The sequence below is a fragment of the Jaculus jaculus genome, chromosome 4, assembly GCF_020740685.1.
Source record: "Jaculus jaculus isolate mJacJac1 chromosome 4, mJacJac1.mat.Y.cur, whole genome shotgun sequence".
NCBI lineage: Eukaryota > Metazoa > Chordata > Mammalia > Rodentia > Dipodidae > Jaculus > Jaculus jaculus.
Window position 1 is genome coordinate 158945187 of NC_059105.1, and position 21407 is coordinate 158966593.

The window sequence follows — 21407 nt, forward strand, 5'->3', positions numbered from 1 at the left end:
TGCAGTGGCAAGAGCCCTGGTATGCCCACATTCTCATTCTCATTTTCTCTCTCTCTCCCCCTGCAACTACATACATACAAACATACATATTTTTCAAAAGTACTTTAAACAAAGCAGAAATAAAAATATATTAAAAATTGTGGGATTGGGGCTGGAAATATGATTCAGCAGTTAAAGGTGTTAGGTTGCAACTCCTTGTGATCCAGGCTCAATTCCCCAGTACCTAGGTAAAGCCAGACACACAAAATACTAGATGTGTCTGGAGTTCATTTTCAGTGGCAAGAGGCCCTAGCGTGCCCATTCACATTCATTCATCCATTCTCTCTCTCTCACCCTCTCTCTCAAGTAAAGAAAAATATAAAATAAAATTTGCGGGATGTAGCTAAAGTAATATCTAGAGGGAAATATGTGCCACTAAATGCTTGTATTAGAAAAAAAAACAAACCCTCAAACAAATTGCCTCAACTTCTAACCTAAGAATCTAGGTTAAAAAAAAAAAAGAGAGAGAGAGAGAGAGCGAGCAAGGGCTGGAGAGATGGCTTAGTGGTTAAGTGCTTGCCTGTGAAGCCTAAGGACCCGGTTCGAGGCTCAATTCTCCAGGACCCACGTTAGCCAGATGCATAAGGGGGCACACGCGTCTGGAGTTCATTTGCAGTGGCTGGAGGCCCTGGTGTGCCCATTTTCTCTCTATCTGCCTCTTTCTGTCACTCCCAAATAAATAAAAATGAACAAAAAATTATTTTAAAAAAAGAGAGCAAATTAGATCAAAAGTATCCAGAAAAAAATGGTAATAACCAAAATATGTCAATGAAATAAAAAATAGGGATTGGATAATTCAGTTGGTAAAGAGCTTGCCAAACAAACATGAGGAACCCCAGCACCCACGTAGGTGGGGTATGGTCACCCGCCTGTAATCCTAGCATTCAACAGGCAAAGACAGGGGTTCCCAGGCCAAACTGGCAAGCTAGAGAAGCTCATCAGTGAACTCTAGGTTTAAATAACAGAACCTACCTCAGTGAGTAAGGCCGATCAAGGTAGACACCGACATCAATCTCCAGGCTACCTACACACACACACACACACACACACACACACACACACACACAATAAAGAACCAGAAAAAGAACAAAACAACAATGAAAGTAAAATGCTGATTTGTTAAGAAAAGCAAAAACATTTTTGTTGACCAGGAGAAAAATACTAAAAAAAAAAAAAAATTACCAACATCAGAAAAGAAAAAGACAATATAGCTACATTTCTGCAGGTAATGAATGGATAAAGAAATATTAGGAACTGCATGTCAAAAAATCCATAACTCTGAAGACATAAAGAGGTTCTTTAAAAGAAGCTGCTGAAACGCATTTAGAAGAAATAAATAACCTGAGCAGCCCTACATGCATTAAAGAAATTGATTTATAGGTTAAAAAAAACAAAACTCTTTCCTTGACAAAGGATCCTGTCATTGGTGAGTTCTACATAAATTTTTTCAAAAAAATATAAAACAGGAAGTACTTCTCAATTTAGTCTCTGAGATTAGCTTTATTCTGATAATGAAATCAGACACAGATATTATAAAAAAGGAAAACTAAAAATCAATTCCCTCAAAAAGACACAAATATTAATAGAATTTTAGCAAATTGGATCTGACTCCATATGAAATACCTAACATCATGGGCCAGTGGGATTTATCACAAGTTGCAAGGTTTAATATTTAAACACTACTGATGTGATCTGCCACAAAACAAACTTGAAAAATTAAACAATCAGTGCAGTCAAGCATTTGACAGACCACAGCTTCCGTTCTTGCTAAAAAGCTCTAATCAAACCTGGAATTTAAGAAAAATTTCCAAGCTGAACTTAGAAATCTGTATAAGGCAGACACTGCACATCATACTAACGAAACCCCTTCTCTGTCGAGCCATTACAAGCAGAGCACGAGGACAAGTGCTGTCACCACCCCGTCCTCTCAGTGCACTGTTCCTAGGCCTAGACATTTGTCGTTCATCTTATTTCATCCTTTAGGGAAAAAAATCATTAAGTTCCTTTTAGCTTCTATTATTTCATTAAGAAATGTGTGTATACAGACACATGCAAAACAAATTTGATAATTTTTGTTCATGTAATCTAGTCTCTCCAGGTAACCTTGTTATTTATAATTGTTTGCCAAGCATTCTATCTTAAAACTTAAACTTGGGCTGGAGAGATGGCTTAGCGGTTAAGCGCTTGCCTGTGAAGCCTAAGGACCCCGGTTCGAGGCTCGGTTCCCCAGGTCCCACGTTAGCCAGATGCACAAGGGGGCGCATGCGTCTGGAGTTCGTTTGCAGAGGCTGGAAGCCCTGGCGCGCCCATTCTCTCTCTCTCCCTCTATCTGTCTTTCTCTGTGTGTCTGTCGCTCTCAAATAAATTAAAAAAAAAAAAAAACTTAAACTTAAGAAACTTAAGATAGTTTGTCTCTATAGGGGTCTTTGGAATCACTTCTTCAATTTCTGAATTCAAAACTGGGCTACAGTTTCCCAAAAGGCCTGCCTACTTTGCTATACTCATATTCCTAGTGGGCAGACATCCATGGTCATATCCCAAGGTTGGGGGTTCACCATTTTAATGGTCCCTGTTCTCAAATATGTCTCCCTAGACCTGAGAGACTGCCAGCTTCTTTCTGTAGAAATGTAGTCATGTGACCTTCCGGCATTTCTGCTACCCTCTAGAGGGGTCTTGGTCATTCACAGTAATCTTATTGGATCTCTAGACTCCAGAAAAATCATGTTAAGTTCTACACTGGACTAAACAACATACATTTCTACATGTTCTCAACTGAATTATTTATTTCATTGCTACTGGATACAAACGTCCTCAAATTATCTCACACTTACTAGTAATTTAAAATCCATATTCAATCACCTTTACCTTTCTAAGTATATAATTCAGGCTGGGGAGATGATTCAGTGGGTAAAAGTGCTTGCTGTGTGTTGGGCATGGTGGCACATGCCTTTAATCCCAGCACTCAGGAGGCCAAGGAAGGAGGATTAATGGGAGTTCAAGAACAATCTGGACTACAGAGTGAATTCCAGGTCAGCCTTAGATAGACCAAGACCCTACCTCAAAAAAAAAAAAAAGAAAAGAAAAAGGGCTGGAGAGATGGCTTAGCAGTTAAGGCACTTGCCTGCAAAGCCAAAGGTCCCAGGTTCAATTCCCTAGGACCCACGTTAGCCAGATGCATAAGGGGGCGCACACATCTGGAGTTCGTTTGCAGTGGCTGGAGGCCCTGGCACGCCCATTCTCTCTCTCTCTATTAAATAAATATAAATATTTTTATTTATTTTTATCTTTTCACAATTTTTATTAACATTTTCCATGATTATAAAAAATATCCTATGGTAATACCCTTCCCCCCGGCACTTTCCCCTTTGAAATTCCATTCTCCATCGTATTTCCTCCCCATCTCAATCATTCTACTTACATATATACAATACCAACCTATTGAGAACCCTCCTCCCTTCCTTTCTCTTCCCTTTATATCTCCTTTTTAACTTGCTGGCCTCTGCTACTAAGTAAATATAAATATTTTTTAAAGTGCTTGATCTGCAAGCTTGATGACCTGAATTCTGATCCCCAGAACCCCTGTAAAGCTAGATGCAGCAAAGAGCATCTGTAATTCCTGCCCTCCTACAGAGATGGAGGCATGGACAGTAGAATCCTGGAAGCTCATGGGCCAGCTAGCCTAACACGTGCAGCATGCACAAAAGAAACCCTGCTCAGACAAGGTGGAAGGCAAGACATAACACCCAGAGTTGTCCTCTGACCTCTACCTGCACACCACATCATGCAGGAACTCAAACAAAGATTTAAGATTTATTTTTATTTATTAATTTGAGACAGAGAGAGGGGTGGGTGGGAGGGGGGGAAGGGAGAGAGAGAGAAAGTGAGTGTGAGAGAGAATGGGTGCGCCAGGGCCTCACTGCAAACAAACTCCAGATGCATACGCCACCATGTGTATCTGGTTTACCTGGGACCTGGGGAATCAAACCTGGGACCTTAGGCTTCACAGGCAAATGCCTTAACCGCTAAGCCATTTCTCCAGCCCTACAAAGATTTTTTAAAATTTTTACTTATTTATTTGAGAGCAACAGATAGACAGAAAGAGGCAGATAGAGAGAATGGGTGCGCCAGGGCCTCCAGCCAGTGCAAACGAACTCCAGATGCACATGCCACCTTGTGCATCTGGCTTATGTGGGTACTAGGAAATTGAGCCTTGAACTGGGGTCTTTAGACTTCACAGGCAAGTGTTTAACTGTTAAGCCATCTCTCCAGCCCTCTACAAAGATTTTTTTTAAATTTTTTAATTTTTCTATTAACAACTTCCATGATTATAAAAAATACCCCATGATGATACCCTCCCTCCCCCCACTTACCCCTTTGAAACTCCACTCTCCATCATACCCCCTCCCCATCTCAGTCTCTCTTTTACTTTTGATGTTATCTTTTCCTCCTCTTATGATGGTCTTATGCAGGTGGTGTCAGGCACTGTGAGGTCATGGATGTCCAGGCCATTTTGTGTCTGGAGGGAGCATGTTGTATGGAGTCCTACCCTTCCTTTGGCTCTTACATTCTTACCGCCACCTCTTCTGCATTAGACCCTGAGCCTTGGAAGGTGTGATACAGATATTGCAGTACTGAGCACTGTGGTCATTTCTTGCCATCACCATGATACCTTCTCCACAAAGATTTTTTTGTTTTGTTTTTTTGAGGTAGGGTTTCACTCTAGCTCAGGCTCCACAAAGATTTTTTAAGAGTGGAGCACTCAAAGCTTTTAGTATAATCACAGACTTGAGCAACAATCATACCTATTTCTACATTACTTTCTTTACCTCCCAAGAGATCCCATAACCCTAGTAGTAACCAGTGCCACTTCTACCTCTTATAAACCTGGAATCTACTTCCTGAGTCTGACTTGCTTATTCTGGATGTTTCATGTAACTGACCTCTTATTTTGCAGATGGCTTTTTTTTCTTACCAATAGCAAGTATCAGTCCTTCATTTCCATTACGTAACAATAAAACCCCATGTATGAACACACCACAACTTGTTCATCCATTCATCAGTTGGCAGAATTTGGGTGTTGTTTTTCCCCCATTGTTTGGCTATTTGGAATAATGCTGCTAAGAATGTTTATATACTTTTTTTTTTGGTTTTTCAAGGTAGGGTTTCACTCTAGCTCAGGGTGGCCTCAAACTCACGGCGATCCTCCTACCTCTACCTCCCAAGTGCTGGGATTAAAGGTGTGTGCCACCACGCCCAGGTATTTATATACATTTTTGTGGGAATATTTTTTCTTTTCTTTTCTTCTTTTGGTTTACTTTCTTCTTTTATTCTTCCAGTCCCAGGTTTGATTTAGTAGTACAATTACATATATACTTTCCTGAAATTAATGTTTTCCAAATCCTATTGGCGAGAGAGGTATCAAGAGGGGACATTGTTTAAATGCATATTAGCACTTGTCTGCACTTGGCTTTGATGGTATTCACTTACCCTCTCTGGGTAACTACATGTGTATATATATGGCTTCCCCGCTCACCTGCCTTCCTTCTTCTCTCTTTTTCCCTCTTTCCCTTCTCATATCCTTCTCTTTCTTTTTTTTTTTCCCTAGGTTGAGAACTTGCTGTACTTTAATGTGTTACCTTCAAGGCATAAGACACTGAATCTAATACTGTCATAAATAAAAAGGGAAATCAGCATCAAGGGCTCCAGAGTGAACAACATTTTCATAACTTCCATGTTTGTCGTCTTCACTTTCTGGGTGTAATTTTATAAGATCATCAATCCAAAGAATGGTAATGGCAGCTTCTGCTGCAAATTTCAAACTCTTCACTTACTTTAACCACGGTGGGTTCAAACACCCCAGCTTGTTTATTGTTTTCCCATTGACAAAATCAAGACCAATCCATTTCAGCTTCTTACGTTCTGGGTTAACTTGAGCCTCATTATGACAAAGCTCTTAATTTAGCAACAAGGTCCGTGGCATCTTGGGCAGCATTCACTGCCGGTGTGTTCGGAGTAACAAGAAGAGACCCTGCAAGCTCTGCAATAGCAAGCTGCTCTCGAGACCCCACACGTGTTGCACAGTTTTCAAGGAATATGGGAAGGGCTGCTTCTACAGCAGCCCCACCTGGGACCACAGATGTTTTACTCCAAAACTCTCTTCACCACACAAAGAGCATCATGTAAAGAGCTCTCCATGTCATCACACACGAAGTCGTTTGCCCACGTAAGCTAACTGATGCAGATGTACGGGCCTTTGTATTTTTGATTAAGTCAGTTTGTCATCACAGATTCTCTCCTGTACCACCTCTTCTGCTTGTCCCAACATTACGTCAAAAGTTTCTTCACCTTCCAAATTGGCCAGGGTACGGGCTGTAGGGATGGCTTAGCGGTTAAGGCGTTTGCCTGCAAAACCAAAGGACCCAGGTTCTATTCCCCAGGACCCACATTAGGAAGATGCACAGGGTGCGCATACATCTGGAGCTCATTTGCAGTGGCTGGAATGCCCATTCTCTCCCTCTCTCTCTCTTTCTCTGTCAAATAAATAAAAATTTTAAAAAATGGCTAGGGTTGACACACTTGCTCCAGAAGCCTTAGCAATGCACTTAAGGTCCTTCCTTCTTCAAGACTCTTCTGCCATAGCACCAGCCTCCACAAAATACTTCAGACACATATCATCAATCCCACCAGTGGTGAGAATTACGTTTGGCATCAGTTGCCAGGATCTTCTCAATTCTCTCCTTGGTGCTATCTGATTCTCTCTCCCTAATTTGGTACAATTTCTCAGGATCTGTAATAATAACCTGCACACCAAGCTTCATCTTTGTTTTCTGCAGGCTGAAGTCAAGGCAAACAATTTTTGCATTAACTATTGTCTTGGGCATACCCGGAGATCCCACCACACAGTTGAGTGCACAGCCATTGATCAGCATGCTTTCCATCTGACTTCTCCCATGGACTTTCGGAACATTAACCCAACTGACTGGATATCGAGGCTGGTCTGTTGTGTCTGTGTATTTAACAGCAATTCACAGCACCCACTACCATGTTACAGAAGAAATCACGACTTATTCCAATAATTTTGGAAAACATGGATGTTTTAGCAACATCAATCAGGCAATCTCTCCCAAGTTCACCTGTGTTAGTAATTAGGTTTTCACTGATATAAGCTCACTGCTTCCTTGCAAGCAAGTCAATAGCCACTAATACCTGATGTGGGATGAATTTTCTGTTTGACTAATTCATCTGCATTTTTTAGAAGATCTGCTGCAATAATAAGCACTGAGATAGTTCCATCTCCAGCTTCTTTGTCTTGCAGGTCAGCCAGCTCACAAACAACGTTCATCCTCCAGTAGCTTCACCATCACTAGCAATCGTGATCATTAAGTCACCAGTATCCGCCAGCACTTTATCCAAGCCAACTGATCCAAGAGAACTTTTTACAACGTTGGCTGCAGCCATAACGCTCTGGGAGTGGGTTACCTCCCTAGTGCTGCGGCCCCCGAACACCGGGGGGGGGGGGGGGGGGGGGGGTATCTGACTCCATTCACTGAGCACACCACCGCTATCTGTATTGGCTCCAAGGCCAAATGGCGGCCACAACCACAGCGTGCAGAGGCCTCGATATTTTCTTTTCTATATGGAATTTAGTTAGGGCAGAATTGCTGGACCATATAATAGCTCTAATTTTTTTTTTTAAGAACTTACCTGCAAACAGTGCATGAAGGTTCCAAGATGCCTATATTCCCACCAATTTTTTTTTTTACTATCTTTCTTAATCTAACCATCTTAGTGGGTATAAAATGTTATCTACCTATAGTTGTGCTTTGCATTTCTGTAATGAGTAATGATATTCTGTTTGCCTGTTTTTTGTTTTTGTTTTGTATTTATTTATTTATTTTGGTTTTTCAAGGTAGGGTCTCTAGCCCAGGCTGACCTGGAATTCACTATGCAGTCTCAGGCTGGCCTCAAACTCATGGCGATTCTCGTACCTCTGCCTCCTGAGTTCTGGGAATGCCTGTTTTGTTTTGTTTTTTTAAAGCAGGGTCTCACTGTAGCCCATGCTGGCCTCAAACTCACAACAATCCTCCTAATGCAGCCTCCCAGATGCTCGGGTTAAAGATATACATCATTATGCCTGGGTCAATATTGAGTACCTTTTTATGTGATAACTAACTAGCTGGATAGTGTGTGAATGTAGAAATGCCTTATCCATCCTTTCCCATTTGTAAATTGGGTTATCTTTTTATGTTGCATTATAAGAGGCACTTAGGTTTCAGATACTAGTCCCTTATAAACAGATAACTTACAAACACTTCTTCCATCCTATGGGCTGTCTTTTCACTTTGTATCCTTGGGAGAGTAGATTTTTTGTTGTTGTTGTTTATTCTTATTTATTTGAGAGTGACAGAAAGAGAAACAGGCAGAGAGAAAGAGAATGGGAGCCGGGCGTGGTGGCGCACGCCTTTAATCCCAGCACTCGGGAGGCAGAGGTAGGAGGATCGTCAAGAGTTCGAAGCCACCCTGAGACTACATAGTGAATTCCAGGTCAGCTTGAGCCAGAGTGAGACCCTACCTCAAAAAAACCAAAAAAAAAAAAAGAGAGAGAGAGAGAAAGAGAGAACAGATGCGCCAGGGCTTCCAGCCACTGCAAATGAACTCCAGATGCGTGCGCCCCCTTGTGCATCTGGCTAACGTGGGTCCTGGGGGATCCAGCCTCAAACCAGGGTCCTTAGGCTTAACAGGTAAGCGCTTAACCACTAAGCCATCTCTCCAGCCCTAGATTTTTTATAATATTTTATTTTTATTTATTTATTTGACAGAGAAAGGGAGGAGAGAGAGAGAGAGAGAGAGAGAGAGGGAGGGAGAGAGAACACACCAGGGCCTCCAGCCACTGCAAACAAACTCCAGATGCATGCACTCCCTTGTGCATCTGGCTAACGTGGGTCCTGGGGAATCAAACCTGGGTCCTTTGGCTTTGCAGGCAAACGACTTAACCACTAAGCCATCCCTCTAGCCAAGAATAGGTATTTTTAAAACTATATTTATTTAGTACAGAAAAGATAGATGATGGGTGTGCTAGGGCCCCTTAAATATGCAAACTCCAGACACATGTATCACTTTGCCCATCTGCCTTTACATAAGCCCTAAGGAATTGAACATGGGCCAGTAGGCTTTGCAAGCAAGTGCCTTTAGTCACTGGGCCATCACCTCTCCAGCCCTGAGATTAGGTTTTTTAATACTGATGAATTCTGCTTTGTCTATTTTGTCTTTTTTCACTTTTTTTTTGGCGGGGGGAGTGGGATCAAATCTAAAAAAGTAAATACAAGATCACAAAGACTTGTATCAACTCTTTGGTGGCTGTTTTGGAGTGGTTGTGTGTGTTGTGCATGCACACTCATATGTGTGTGCACATGCATTTAGAGAGCAGAGGTTAATGCCAGAGTCCTCAGTTGTTCTCCACCTTTTTTTTGGTTTTGGTTTTTCGAGATAGGGTCTCACTCTAGCCTAGGCTGATTTGGAATTCACTCTGTAGTCTCAGGGTGGCCTCAAACTCACAGCAATCCTCTTACCTCTCTGCCTCCTGAGTACTGGGATTAAAGGCGTGCTGCATCACGCCCAGCTTTTTTTTTTGTTTCTCATCTAATTTCATTTATTTACTTATTTGACAGTGACAGAGAAAGAGGCAGACAGAGAGAGAGAGAATGGGCGTGCCAGGGCCTCCAGCCACTGCAAACGAACTCCATATGTGTGCGCCCCCTTGTACATCTGGCTAACGTGGGTCCTGGGGAATCGAGCCTTGAACCGGGATCTTTAGGCTTCACAGGCAAGCACTTAAACACTAAGCCATCTCTCCAGCCCTCTCACCTATTTTTTCCTTTTTTTGAGACACAGCCTGTACTGGACCTAGAGTCTACCAATCTGGCTACGCTAGCTAGTTAGTAAGCCCTAGAGATCTGCCTGTCTCTACTCCTCAGATCTGGGATTTGAAGCACATGCTCCCATGCCCAGCATTCTTACATGGGGGCTAGAAACTGGAACTGTGTTCTTCAGGCTTGTGCAGCAAGCACTTTACCCACTGACAGTTGTCACAGCTGGTAAAGCTATGTTGTTTTTTTCTAAGAGTTTCGTAATTCTAGCTGGTAAAAGGCTGTGTCCTATTTTACACGGCTGGTAGGAGGCCTAACATCTTTCTTTTGCAAGTAGATGATATTCAGTCATCCCAACACCATCAGTTGAAAAGATTATTCTTTTACCATTGTCTTAGAATTATTGTAAAAAATGAATAATTAAAAAAAATTGAGCCAGGTATGGTGGCGCACGCCTTTAATCCCAGCACTCAGGAGGCTGAGGCAGGAGGATTGCTGTGAGTTTAAGCCCAGCCTGGAACTACATATAGTGAATTCCAGGTCAACCTGGGCTAGAACAAGACCCTACCTTGAAAAATCAAAATAATAATAATAATAATAATAATGATAGTAACAATGAAAGGGTTTATCTGGACTCTCATTTCTATTCCATTATCTGCATGCCCATCCTTAAATCAGAACCCTTCAGTCCTAAGTAATATAACTGGGCAGTAAATTTGAAAGTATGAGCCTTCCAATTTTCCCAAGATTATTGTGCCTACTTTCTATTCCTTGTTATTTCCATATGAATTTTAGTCAGATCAGCTTGTTAATTTCCGTGAAAAACACAACTGAGGGGGTGGTGAATGAACATATCAGCTGGAGGAGTACCTTAACAATTCTGTCTTCTAACCCACAACTAGGGAAGGAATTTGCATTAAGTTAGTTAGGCCTTCTTTCCTTTTCCTCAGTGTTTTGTAGGTTTCGGTGTATGGGATTCTCATGTCATCTTCAGATTATTTACTGCTTGTGTACAGAACACAATTATTTTTCTGTATATTGGCCTTAGATCACGTAATCTCTCTGAGCTCATTTGTTGGGTCTAAGAGTTTCCAGGGGAGTCTGTAGGGCCACACAGTCAGGATGCTCTTCAGTGTCTTGTCTTTATTTGCTGGTTCATGGGTTCAACGAAATGTGCTTTCCCTTCTCCCATATCTGTAGGGAAGCAACTGCTGCCGACTTAGCGGCTATCTGGCTCAGCTGAACAAGGAGGAGTGGCAGAAATTAAAGCAAGCTGGTAGGTATTATATGGAAGCAGACGTTAGCTAAATACCTAAGGAAGAATTTCAACAAGTAGTCCAACAATGGAACATGCTCATTTATAACAGTGATGTTTCCATTTAAGCAAAGGTTTTCCTGTCACAATTGTTGGATGTGGTATTTTTTCTTTAGAAGAGGAGGTTTGAGTAGGAAATCACTATGGTCTTTACATTTTCTGCCAGCTGGGAATCTTATCTTGAAAATAGGCATTTTAATATAATGGAAAATACTTAATATGCCCACAATATTTCCAGGAAAATATTTGCACAGAAATCAAACACTTTCCTGCAAAGAGGTCTGCGATTGCCACGTGAAAGCATTTTCCTGGGTAGTCACTTATTTGGTAGCTTCCTTTATCAACAACTGAGAGGAAAGGTTCATTTGAATTTCTGTATTCTCTCATGTACTTGGTCTAAAATATTAGAATAAAGTGATTCATTCTCCATAGTTCCTCAATTCTTAGTTTAAAAACTTAATGAAATAATTGAGATCCAGAACTCACCAGAGGCAATCTTACCAGCACCTTTATAGTCAACAGAAAATGCAGATGTAACTCCATTGGCTGATCCCAGTTCACACATGGGAATTTGATAAGGGGGCCTCAGCTTGATTTCCATCTGCATGTCAGACAGATTTATCTTTGTTGAAAGAGATCTGGGATTATTATATCGCTGCTTGGTCCTCTGAATGAAGTTATCTAAGCAAAATAAAAAAATAAATTTCCTTGCAGTTATTTGTTACATAATTTGAGAGTGTGATATTCATGGGCAGTAAATTTTATAAACAGTTTAATTTGTTATTCAATTTGTCATGGAATATCCAATATTACTTGTGTTTAATGAATCCATGAATTCATCAGTCTTACACTCTATCTACAAACTCTAGAATTAATTACTGTAGCTAAACTAAGGGTTTAAGACTACCTGGCAGTATTACATCTACTTCAAAGAACTACAGAAATAACACCAAACAAAATAGCTTTGACTTTAAACCAGAGTCTGAATTTATATTTAATTTATTAAATTAAATAAATTTAATTCTTTTTTTAATTTTTATTAACATTTTCCATGATTATAAAATATATCCCATGGTAATTCTCTCCCTCCCCACCCCCACACTTTCCCATTTGAAATTCCATTCTCCATCATATAAATTTAATTCTTATCTCATGAAATATTACATCTTTTATTAGTTGTAATTATATACTATAAGCAATGGGTTTTTATAAATCTGTTTTCTCATTTACTACTTATATTATTTATTGCTTATCCTAAATATTTTCTAAGTAGAATTTTACTTTTACTATTACAACTTGTTTTCCCCCTCTTTCTATATCAGGTTGAGCAAACTACTGCCCATAGGCCAAATCTAGACTGCTGTTTTTGAAAATAAAGTTTTATGACACTATAGCCACGTTTATTCATTTATGGATTGCCTGTGGCTGCATTCAAGTAGAGCTGAACAGTCGTTGCGCAGACTGCGTAGCCCTCGATTTAAACCACCTCCTCTCTGGCCCTTTTCGGTAAGTCCCAGCCAACTGCTGCTCTACGTGAAGCAGACTATAAAAAACTGTCACACAAACACGAAACTCTGAGTCTCTGGCTTATAAATTTCTCATTCAGAGTTTGTCTTTTGGGATTATCTTTAGGCTAACAATCACAACTCTATTTACAGTTCAAACATAAGTTTTTTCAAATAGGCATCTAAATTAAGTTGCCATAGCCTGTCTGTCATTTGTCAAGATATTCTATCAAAAGCAAGGTAGCAGAATTTTTGCCCTTTCCTCTCAGTATTACATGAAAAACTACTTATGACTGGAGACAGGATAATAAAAAGTGAAAGGCAAAACAAACAAACAAAAAAAAACCCCACAAAACACAAAAAGCCAGGCCCTTACCAAATTCAATGAAACTGTATGGTCTGACCGCAGTATTTGTCTTCATCATGTTATAAGTAGTAATGAACTCCTTCTGAAGCTCATCCAGGAAAGAGAAGGCGAGAACATTTGGGTAATTTTCAGTGCACAACATCATGTAGCTCACTCCCAGAGAGCTAATAAAACTACAGTGTAAAAAACATTGGTTTTAAAATTTCAAATTAAATCAAGGTAATTCACTGCTTCACAAGACTGGTTCTATACACCATAAACTACTGCTATAGTGGCAATGAAGACATTAGCATTTATTATATATTCCAGCAAAAACTTTAAAGGAGTCAAAATACAAGACTATCTAAAGTTGTGGTTAAAAATAGCAGACAGAAATAATGCAGGTAAAGAAGGGGAGATACACTATGGGTCAGTGATTTGCCGCAGGTAGAAAGCAGGGGAAAGAACATACAAACACATAGTTTCAGAGAGAGCTGCAAGTCTAACTTTTCACAAAGCTAGTGGAAACACGTAACAAGCCAGGAACTGTTTAGAGAACCTAACCAAGTTTATAGACACTAACTCCAGAAAGATAAACAACCCAGAACTTCACATACAATTGTAGGGGGTGAGTCAACTGATCTACTGTATGAACCACTGAGGGAAAAGAATTATGAGCCATTGGGAGGAATTCATTAGTTCATAACAATGACATAAATGGGAGAGAAAGAAGGACTCTTTTTTTTTTTTGCCCAGGATGGCCTCAAACTCCTGAGCCTCCTGCCTCCACCTCTTCAGCAATTTCCTACCAGCATGCACCACCATAACCGGCGAAAGGACTCTTACTTATAGCAGAATGCTGAGCACTGACTAGTAAATGAAACAGTGGTACTAGAATTGAAAAAGCTAAAACAGCATTTTACAACCAACATAATAAAAACTAGGTTAAGAGCTTAGCAGTTAAGGCGCTCGCCTGCAGAACCTAAGGACCCAGGTTCAATTCTTCAAGTCCCACGTAAGCCAGACGCACATGATGACACGCGTGAACAGTCACACATGAGCATAATATGGCATACCCACCTGGTGTGCCAATTCTCTCGCTCTCTCACATAAAAAAAAGACCAGTCTATTGGAATTACCTCAAACAAAACAAAACAAAACAAAAAACACTAGATTAGGCAAGAATAACCATAAATTTTAAATCTAGGGAGAAATTTTGGCAAGCATCACTGTATTTGCATGGTTTTAAAATGCTTTCCAATGGATTGCTTACTAGTTGTAAGAAGGAATTATATAGTAGACATTAGACAACATGTTGACCAAGTATTTTTTTTTTCCAAAATAGTGTCTCACTCTAGCCCAGGGTGACCTGGAATTCACTATGGAATCTCAGGATGGCCTTGAACACACAGCGATCCTCCTACCTCTGCCTCCCAAGTGCTGGGATTAAAGGCGCGCGCCACCACGCCCGGCTTTGACCAAGTATTCTAACATCAGTAATGTAAGACTGGTGGACATGACCGCATCTCCACATGTCCTAGTCTAAGAAAAGACACATCACTTATCATTACTTTGTCTAAGGATGTATAACCTAAACCACATCATAAAGAAACATCCAGACAGGCTGAAGAGACTTGCTCGGTGGTTAAGGCACTTGTTAGCAAAGCCTGATAATCAGAGTTCAATTCCCCAAACCCACATAAAGCCAGATGCACAAGGTCATGCATGCATCTGGAGTTAATTTGCAGTGGCAAGAGACCCTGGTGTGCCCATATTCATTCATTCACTCTTCTTGCAAATAAACACATTTTTAATAAAAACTTCTTTAAAACAAGAAACACTAAAACAGCATTTTATTTTTTAAAGGGGGAAGCATTATTTTCTAAAATCCTCAATGTTGTGAAAAAGAAATAAAGATTACAGAAACCTTTTTTTCAATCAAGTAAGTCTAAATTAGGAGCTAAACTAACTAAATGCAGTAATATTTAACCCTAGTCTGAATCCTGAGGCAAAGAGGGTGCTGAAATGCTATAATCAACATTTTTAGGATGAAATTATAGAAACGAAAACGGACAATAGATTACAATGTCAGTATTAAACTTTGTAGCAGACAGCTTCAGATTCACTGAGATGAACTTCCAGACCAGGCACAGTTATGGAGGAAAGGATTTATTGAAGCTTACAGATCCAGGGGAAGTTCCATAATGGCAGAAGAAGCTGGCCCTGCTTTCACAGGTCCAGACACATCAAGAGAAGCCACAAGCCAAGCCAAAAGCAACACAGTACACTTCAGGAACTCCAGGGGGAACTAGGCATTTTGCGTATTTTTAGATTGGAATTTCAAACCCACCACCACCACATTAGTGCTGGACCCTAAGATCCACCCACTGATACCTCCCTCCAAGCCAGGTGGCTGCAGATGCAAACTACAAACTAATAAAACACTGAATATATTGGGGCCATCTCTTCAAACTACCACAAACTTACTATAGCTGAATATTGTACACAGTTAAGACATAGCCCCAGGGCTGGAGAGATGGCTTAGCAGTTAAGGTGCTTGCCTGTAAAGCCTTAGGACCTGGGTTCGATTCCCCAGGACCCACATAAGCCAGATGCACATGGTGGCGCATGAATCTGGAGTTTGTTTGCAGTGGCTAGAGGCCCTGGCATGCCCATTCTCTCTTTCTCTCTCTAATAAATAAGTAAAAAAAAAAAAATCTTTAAAAAAAAAAAAGGCTGGTGTGAGTAGAACGTTCCTTCACCTGACTTAAAAAAAAAAAACACAAAAAAAAGACATAGCCCATCTTAGAAAATACACTTTGGAATAGTTAAGAAAAAAGGGCCATGGGGGCTGGAGAGATGGCTTAGCGGTTAAGTGCTTGCCTGTGAAGCCTAAGGACCCCGGTTCGAGGCTCGGTTCCCCAGGTCCCACGTTAGCCAGATGCACAAGGGGGCGCACGCGTCTGGAGTTCGTTTGCAGAGGCTGGAAGCCCTGGTGCGCCCATTCTCTCTCTCTCCCTCTATCTGTCTTTCTCTCTGTGTCTGTCACTCTCAAATAAATAAATAAATAAAAATTTAAAAAAAAAAAGGGCCATGGGCTGCAGAGATGGCTTAGGGGTTAAGGCGCTTTGCCTGTGAAGCCTAAGGACCCATGTTCAACTCTCCCGATCCCATGTAAGCCAGACACACAAAGGTGAGGCAAGCCCAAGGTCACACATGCCCACTAGGTGGTACAAGCATATGGAGTTTGATTGCAGTGGCTGAGGCCCTGGTATACCAATTCTCATTCTCTCTCTCTTTCTAAAAAATAAAATTAGAGTATTTTTAAAAAAGGAAAAAGGCTCTGGTTGGAGATGTAGCTCAGTAGAAGAGCAGCTTCCTAGCCTGGGCTCAACCACCTGTAGGAGAGGAAGAAAACGAGGGCAGAAGGTTGTATTTGTAAGTTTCTCTCAAATGGTTCAGAAAAAAAATTACCTAATAGGTGAGTAGGTAAAATGTTAACATGTGTATGGAAAGAGGTATTACGGGCTGGAGAGATGGCTTAGCAGTTAAGCGCTTGCCTGTGAACCTAAGGACCCCGGTTCGAGGCTCAATTCCCCAGGACCTGCGTTAGCCAGATGCACAAGGGGGCGCACGCATCTGGAGTTCCTTTGCAGTGGCTGGAGGCTCTGGCATGCCCTTTCTTTTTTTCTTTCCTTCTCTCTCTCTCTCCGCCTTTCTCTGTCAAGTGCTCTCAAATAAATTAAAAGAAAACTATAAAGAGGTATTAGGATTTTTTCTTATTCATACTAGTTTTTTGGTAAGACAAATTATTTTTTGTGGCTGGCCTTCAACTCACAGCGATCCTCCTACCTCAAGCCTCCAAAGTGCTGGGATTAAAGGTGTGCGCCACCATGCAACAGTAAATACTCTTTTATTGTATTGTCAACATAGCTAGTCAAGATCAAAGACAGTAAACACAGCATCTAGCTCTTCACTCCCAGTCAAATGCAACATACTACGAACCACAGCAATCTTTACTGCCAAACCTGACCCATACTAGAAGTTATTTTTCCTGTATATAGATAGATTGATTGATTGATTTAGATTTTTGTTGTTCTTGTTGGAGGTAGTGTTTTGCTCTAGCCCAATCTGACCTGGAATTTACTATGTAACCTCAGGGTGGCCTTGAACTCAAAGTAATCCTCCTCCTACTGCCTCCCGAGTGCTGAGTTTACAGTCGTGCACCCCCAAGCCCTGCTAGAATTTATTTTTAATTTAATCTTTGCGGTAGAGATACTCACATGATTCAAACTAATTGTGCAAAATACCTATTTTTTAAAAAAGATTGCATGTTAGTGCTTTCAGGAAATCTTATTTTTAATGTGTATGATATTCTGAAAAGGTTATAAAGTATTATACATTATTATGGCTTTCCATAACTAATTTGGCTTTGTAATTCTTTGTCTGAAACATGGAGTTTTCCAGCAGTGCACACCAGCTCAGCTGACTTGCACTTGCAAGAGAGGAGCAGGATCAACAGTAGCAACAGTAGCAGCAGCGGTGCGTCCGCCGGCCGCCGAGGGAAAGCCGGCCTCTGGGAGCGACCCGCGTGCTTTATTTAGTTGCCCCTCACAATCAAGTGGCACTGCTAGCGCCATTCTACACGTGACAAGGCTCGGGGACTTCTAGTAACTTACCCAGGGCCACACTACTAAGAAGTAGAGCTGGCCCACTTACCTAGCACGTGCACAGCTCCAAGTTTCATCCTCAGCACCCCAAAACAAAATAAAAACACGGTTCTGACTCCAGAGCCTGCAATCTCTCTACAATACACCATTTTCCATAGCGTATGGAAGATAAACCAATTATGTCCTAATTCAATTTTTTTTCCAAGACATAAATCAATCTTTTACTTTCTCCTCTATATTAAGAGCAAAGAGACCCGAGGACTTTCGAACCTGTATCATGTGTATATCCACAAAGACAGGAAGTCCTGTGAACTTTTCCACTTCATCTTCTGCAGAGCCTTGGAATGAAATCTGCCCCCAGCTCTCCTGTCCTCATCCTGAGGGGCTTCAGGAACTCTGTCTTCTCTGCTGGTGACGCTCCTAAATGCACCTCCACAGAACTCTAATTCTGACTGGTTTTCAAAGTCTGCAGAAACCGTCACAGAGCACCTCATATTGTCAAGAAAGGGAATACAGGTACAGGGCATAAACTCCCTATCAGAGAATGATATAAATCATGAAGCCAGTTCAGCTGTACTATCTGTTAGCATTCATGATAATAAATAAATACAGCAATAATAAATAGCTAAACTATTCATTAGCATTATGACTTTAAAGGGAAGTCCGATTTGCCTCACCTGTAAACAGGGCTGTTGGTGCAGTAATGACTTTCTACTCAGTATCCCTTCTTCCCTCTGGGGAATTACCTCTAGCCCTATTACCTATTCTATATGGCTTTGTTTAAGCTGCTTGTCAGAGGGGTGAGTGTGTGATCCAGGCCTGGTCACCTGGGACTAGTTCATCCTCTCTAACCACCTGCCTACTCAGAAATGGGCTGTGACAAAAGCAAAGCCAGTTACAGCTCTGCTCTTGAAACATCAAAGGAGAGCAGCTGCTCAGCTCAACTGTTTTGTAGTCTATGGAGAATAGAAATGTACAAAAGGCAAGAAATTATAGAATGAAAGATTCCTCATAGAAACATCTGATAAGCCAGATCCACCTCTATATATTTCATTTGTCTGCTTAAGCCAGTATGAGTTGTGTGTCTATGTCTAGCAATGGGGAAATGTTCTATTTATTAGTTATCTGCAGAACTGGTGCAAATTTTAATGATAATGTTAAACAAAGTACCTGGTAAGCGCAGATAATAAATAGCCTATTGTCTAAGTTATTATGCCTAAATTATTACTGTCATCAGAAAATATCAAAGAGTGGAAAAAAAAAAAAAAAAAACCCTGCTAGAGACCAAAACTACCAGACAGGTAGGCCTAAAATGTAATTCCTGGCTGGAAGTAACTATTTGGGAACAAATACAGAGAAAAGTAAGCCCTAATGCAAAGCGAAAACCTGGGAAGCTCAAAGCTTCTCTGACTTCAAATGAACCCGCAGTGAAAGTACTAAGAAATTGTATTCTTTTCATTAAAATTCACAATAGGTATGACTGAACCCCCACAAAGGGTATTTGTCTTTTCATTAGATCACTGTCTCAATGCTAAAAGAGATCTCAAAATATCTAGCTCTTATTTTAACCCCATAGCCAATCACAAAGTTTTAAGGCTCATATGCAATAATCTACTTTTCCTAAATTCCTAACTATTGCTAGGGCTTTAGCCTCTTTTTTCCCCTTTGATTTTCCGAGGTAGGGTCTCACTCTAGCCCAGGCTGACCTGGAATTCACTATGTAGTCTCAGGGTGGCCTCGAACTCACTGCAATCCTCCTACATCAGCCTGGGTTTACCACCACACATGGCCACCATTGTTTTTTTAACAATGTAATAAATTTATTCACTGTATATTCCAGCTTCAGAAAAGCATACCCTTTCACTTGAGATACATGAGTTCCTTAAAGTTTTACATATAGAAAATATCAATGTGGAATTTGAAAATAAATTACTAGATTGTATACTCCCACTCTACCATGCCAATCAAAACACCCAATTGAGCCAGGCATGGTGGCACATGCCTCAAATCTCAGCAATTGGGAGACAGAGGTAGAAGGATCGCCATGAGTTTGAGGCCACCCTGAGACTACATAGTGAACTCCAGGTCAGCTTGAGCTACAGCAAGACCCTACCTTGAAAAATATAATAAAATAAATAAATAAATAGTGAACTCCAGGTCAGCTTGAGCTATAGCGAGAACCTACCTTGAAAAAATAATAATAAAATACACATACACACACACACATATAATCATTAAAGCCCCATCATCAAAGTGTGAGAAGAGACAGCGGAGTGTTCAGCACTCAGCCAGACACCTCTATCACGCCCTCCAAGGCTCAGGGACCACTGCAGAAGAGGTGGTGGAAAGAAGGTAAGAATCAAAGGATGGGGGGAAGTCTTTTGCAATACTTTCTTCCAGACAGAAAGTGGCCATAGTGAAGGAGAAATAGGAGAAAGCTAGTTTCCTTCAGGCAGATAGAGACAGAGCTCAAAGAAGGGACAAGGAGACGCCCTTCTGTCCATCTTGGGAAAACTGAAACTCTGGTCTGCTCCTGTCTCTCCAAGATGGCTGCTGGTGACATGGCCAGCACGAACTTCCTGCTGCTCTTTAGCTCAGCCTCTCTGGGTCAACCCTCTGAGACCATGAACCAATCAGAACCTGGCTCCTCTGGTTTCCCCGGAGTCTGAACCAATCAGGTCTCTGCTTATACACACAAGCCTGATGACACCCTGACTGGATGCCTGAACCATGTAAGAGAGGCTATTAATATGGCCCAGCCTCTCTCGTCTTCCTTTTGCCCTGTGACCTGGCCTGAGCATACACCCGACTCCGGTCCCTTCTTCCTAGTCTACCAGCTTGGCTGGGAAAGGGAGAATACTTAGCTTGGCTTGGGTATTTTTCTTCTTGCCTTTTATCTATGTCACGGTTTGGAAGGTACCCTCTCACTTTGTGGTTATATGTAAGATATATATTTGATCTTGAAGTCCTGTACTTTTTCTTAATCCTCTCCGGGCTGTTATTTTAAGCAGCTTCTATGTCTGTTTTTCCATCTGTGTGTGGAACTGTTTATAGCCTTTAGATATCAATTTCCCCAAAATAAAACTTGACAAATTATGATTTCTGCCTAAAGTCAATAATTCATAAATTTATCCTTCTCAAGTCCATTTTATCAATTCTTTGTTAAAATAGGGTGAGGACTCAAAATTGGGGTTCACAAATTTAGGAGGCCTCTCCTGAATCCCCCAAATACTGCATCAATAGTATTCATGACCTCATAGTGGCTGACACTACCCACACAAGACAGGCACAATAGGAGGAAAAAATGGTAACATAAAAATAGAACAGGGACTACTTGGAAAGAAAGGATTCTGTGGAGGAGGAATAGAAGGGAAAAGGGAGGGCTATGGGAGGAAATTATGATCATGGCATATTGTGTATATGTATGAAGGTGTCAACAAAGTTTAAAAACAAAAAGCCCAAGCAACCAGCTGAAACCTTTGCAGAAAAGCAGACTTAATTCCATGGGCCTGAACACTGCAAACTCTCAAAACATCTCATTGACCAATTACTGTGACATCTGCAAGGCACTGTGCTAGCCCAAGACATGCTCCACATGATGAGCCTCACTGGTCGAAGTGAAGGGACTCAGCCATTGTGACCTCATGAAATTCATCTTTTCTCAAA

General features: G+C 41.0%; 1 protein-coding gene and 1 pseudogene across 1 annotated transcript in view; both read right to left on the bottom strand.

The window, feature by feature from the left end:
- The window catches only part of Sec22a (SEC22 homolog A, vesicle trafficking protein), a 77290-nt gene that overhangs the window by 34537 nt on the left and 21346 nt on the right, over positions 1-21407 (bottom strand). Inside the window, exons 3-4 of the mRNA XM_004663926.2 lie at positions 13102-13265; positions 11707-11901 (exon numbers count right to left, since the gene is read on the bottom strand). Of these exons, the coding sequence (XP_004663983.1) occupies positions 11707-11901; positions 13102-13265 (359 nt within the window). The remainder of the gene's footprint in view (positions 1-11706; positions 11902-13101; positions 13266-21407) is intronic.
- LOC105944457 lies at positions 5708-7758 on the bottom strand (annotated as a pseudogene).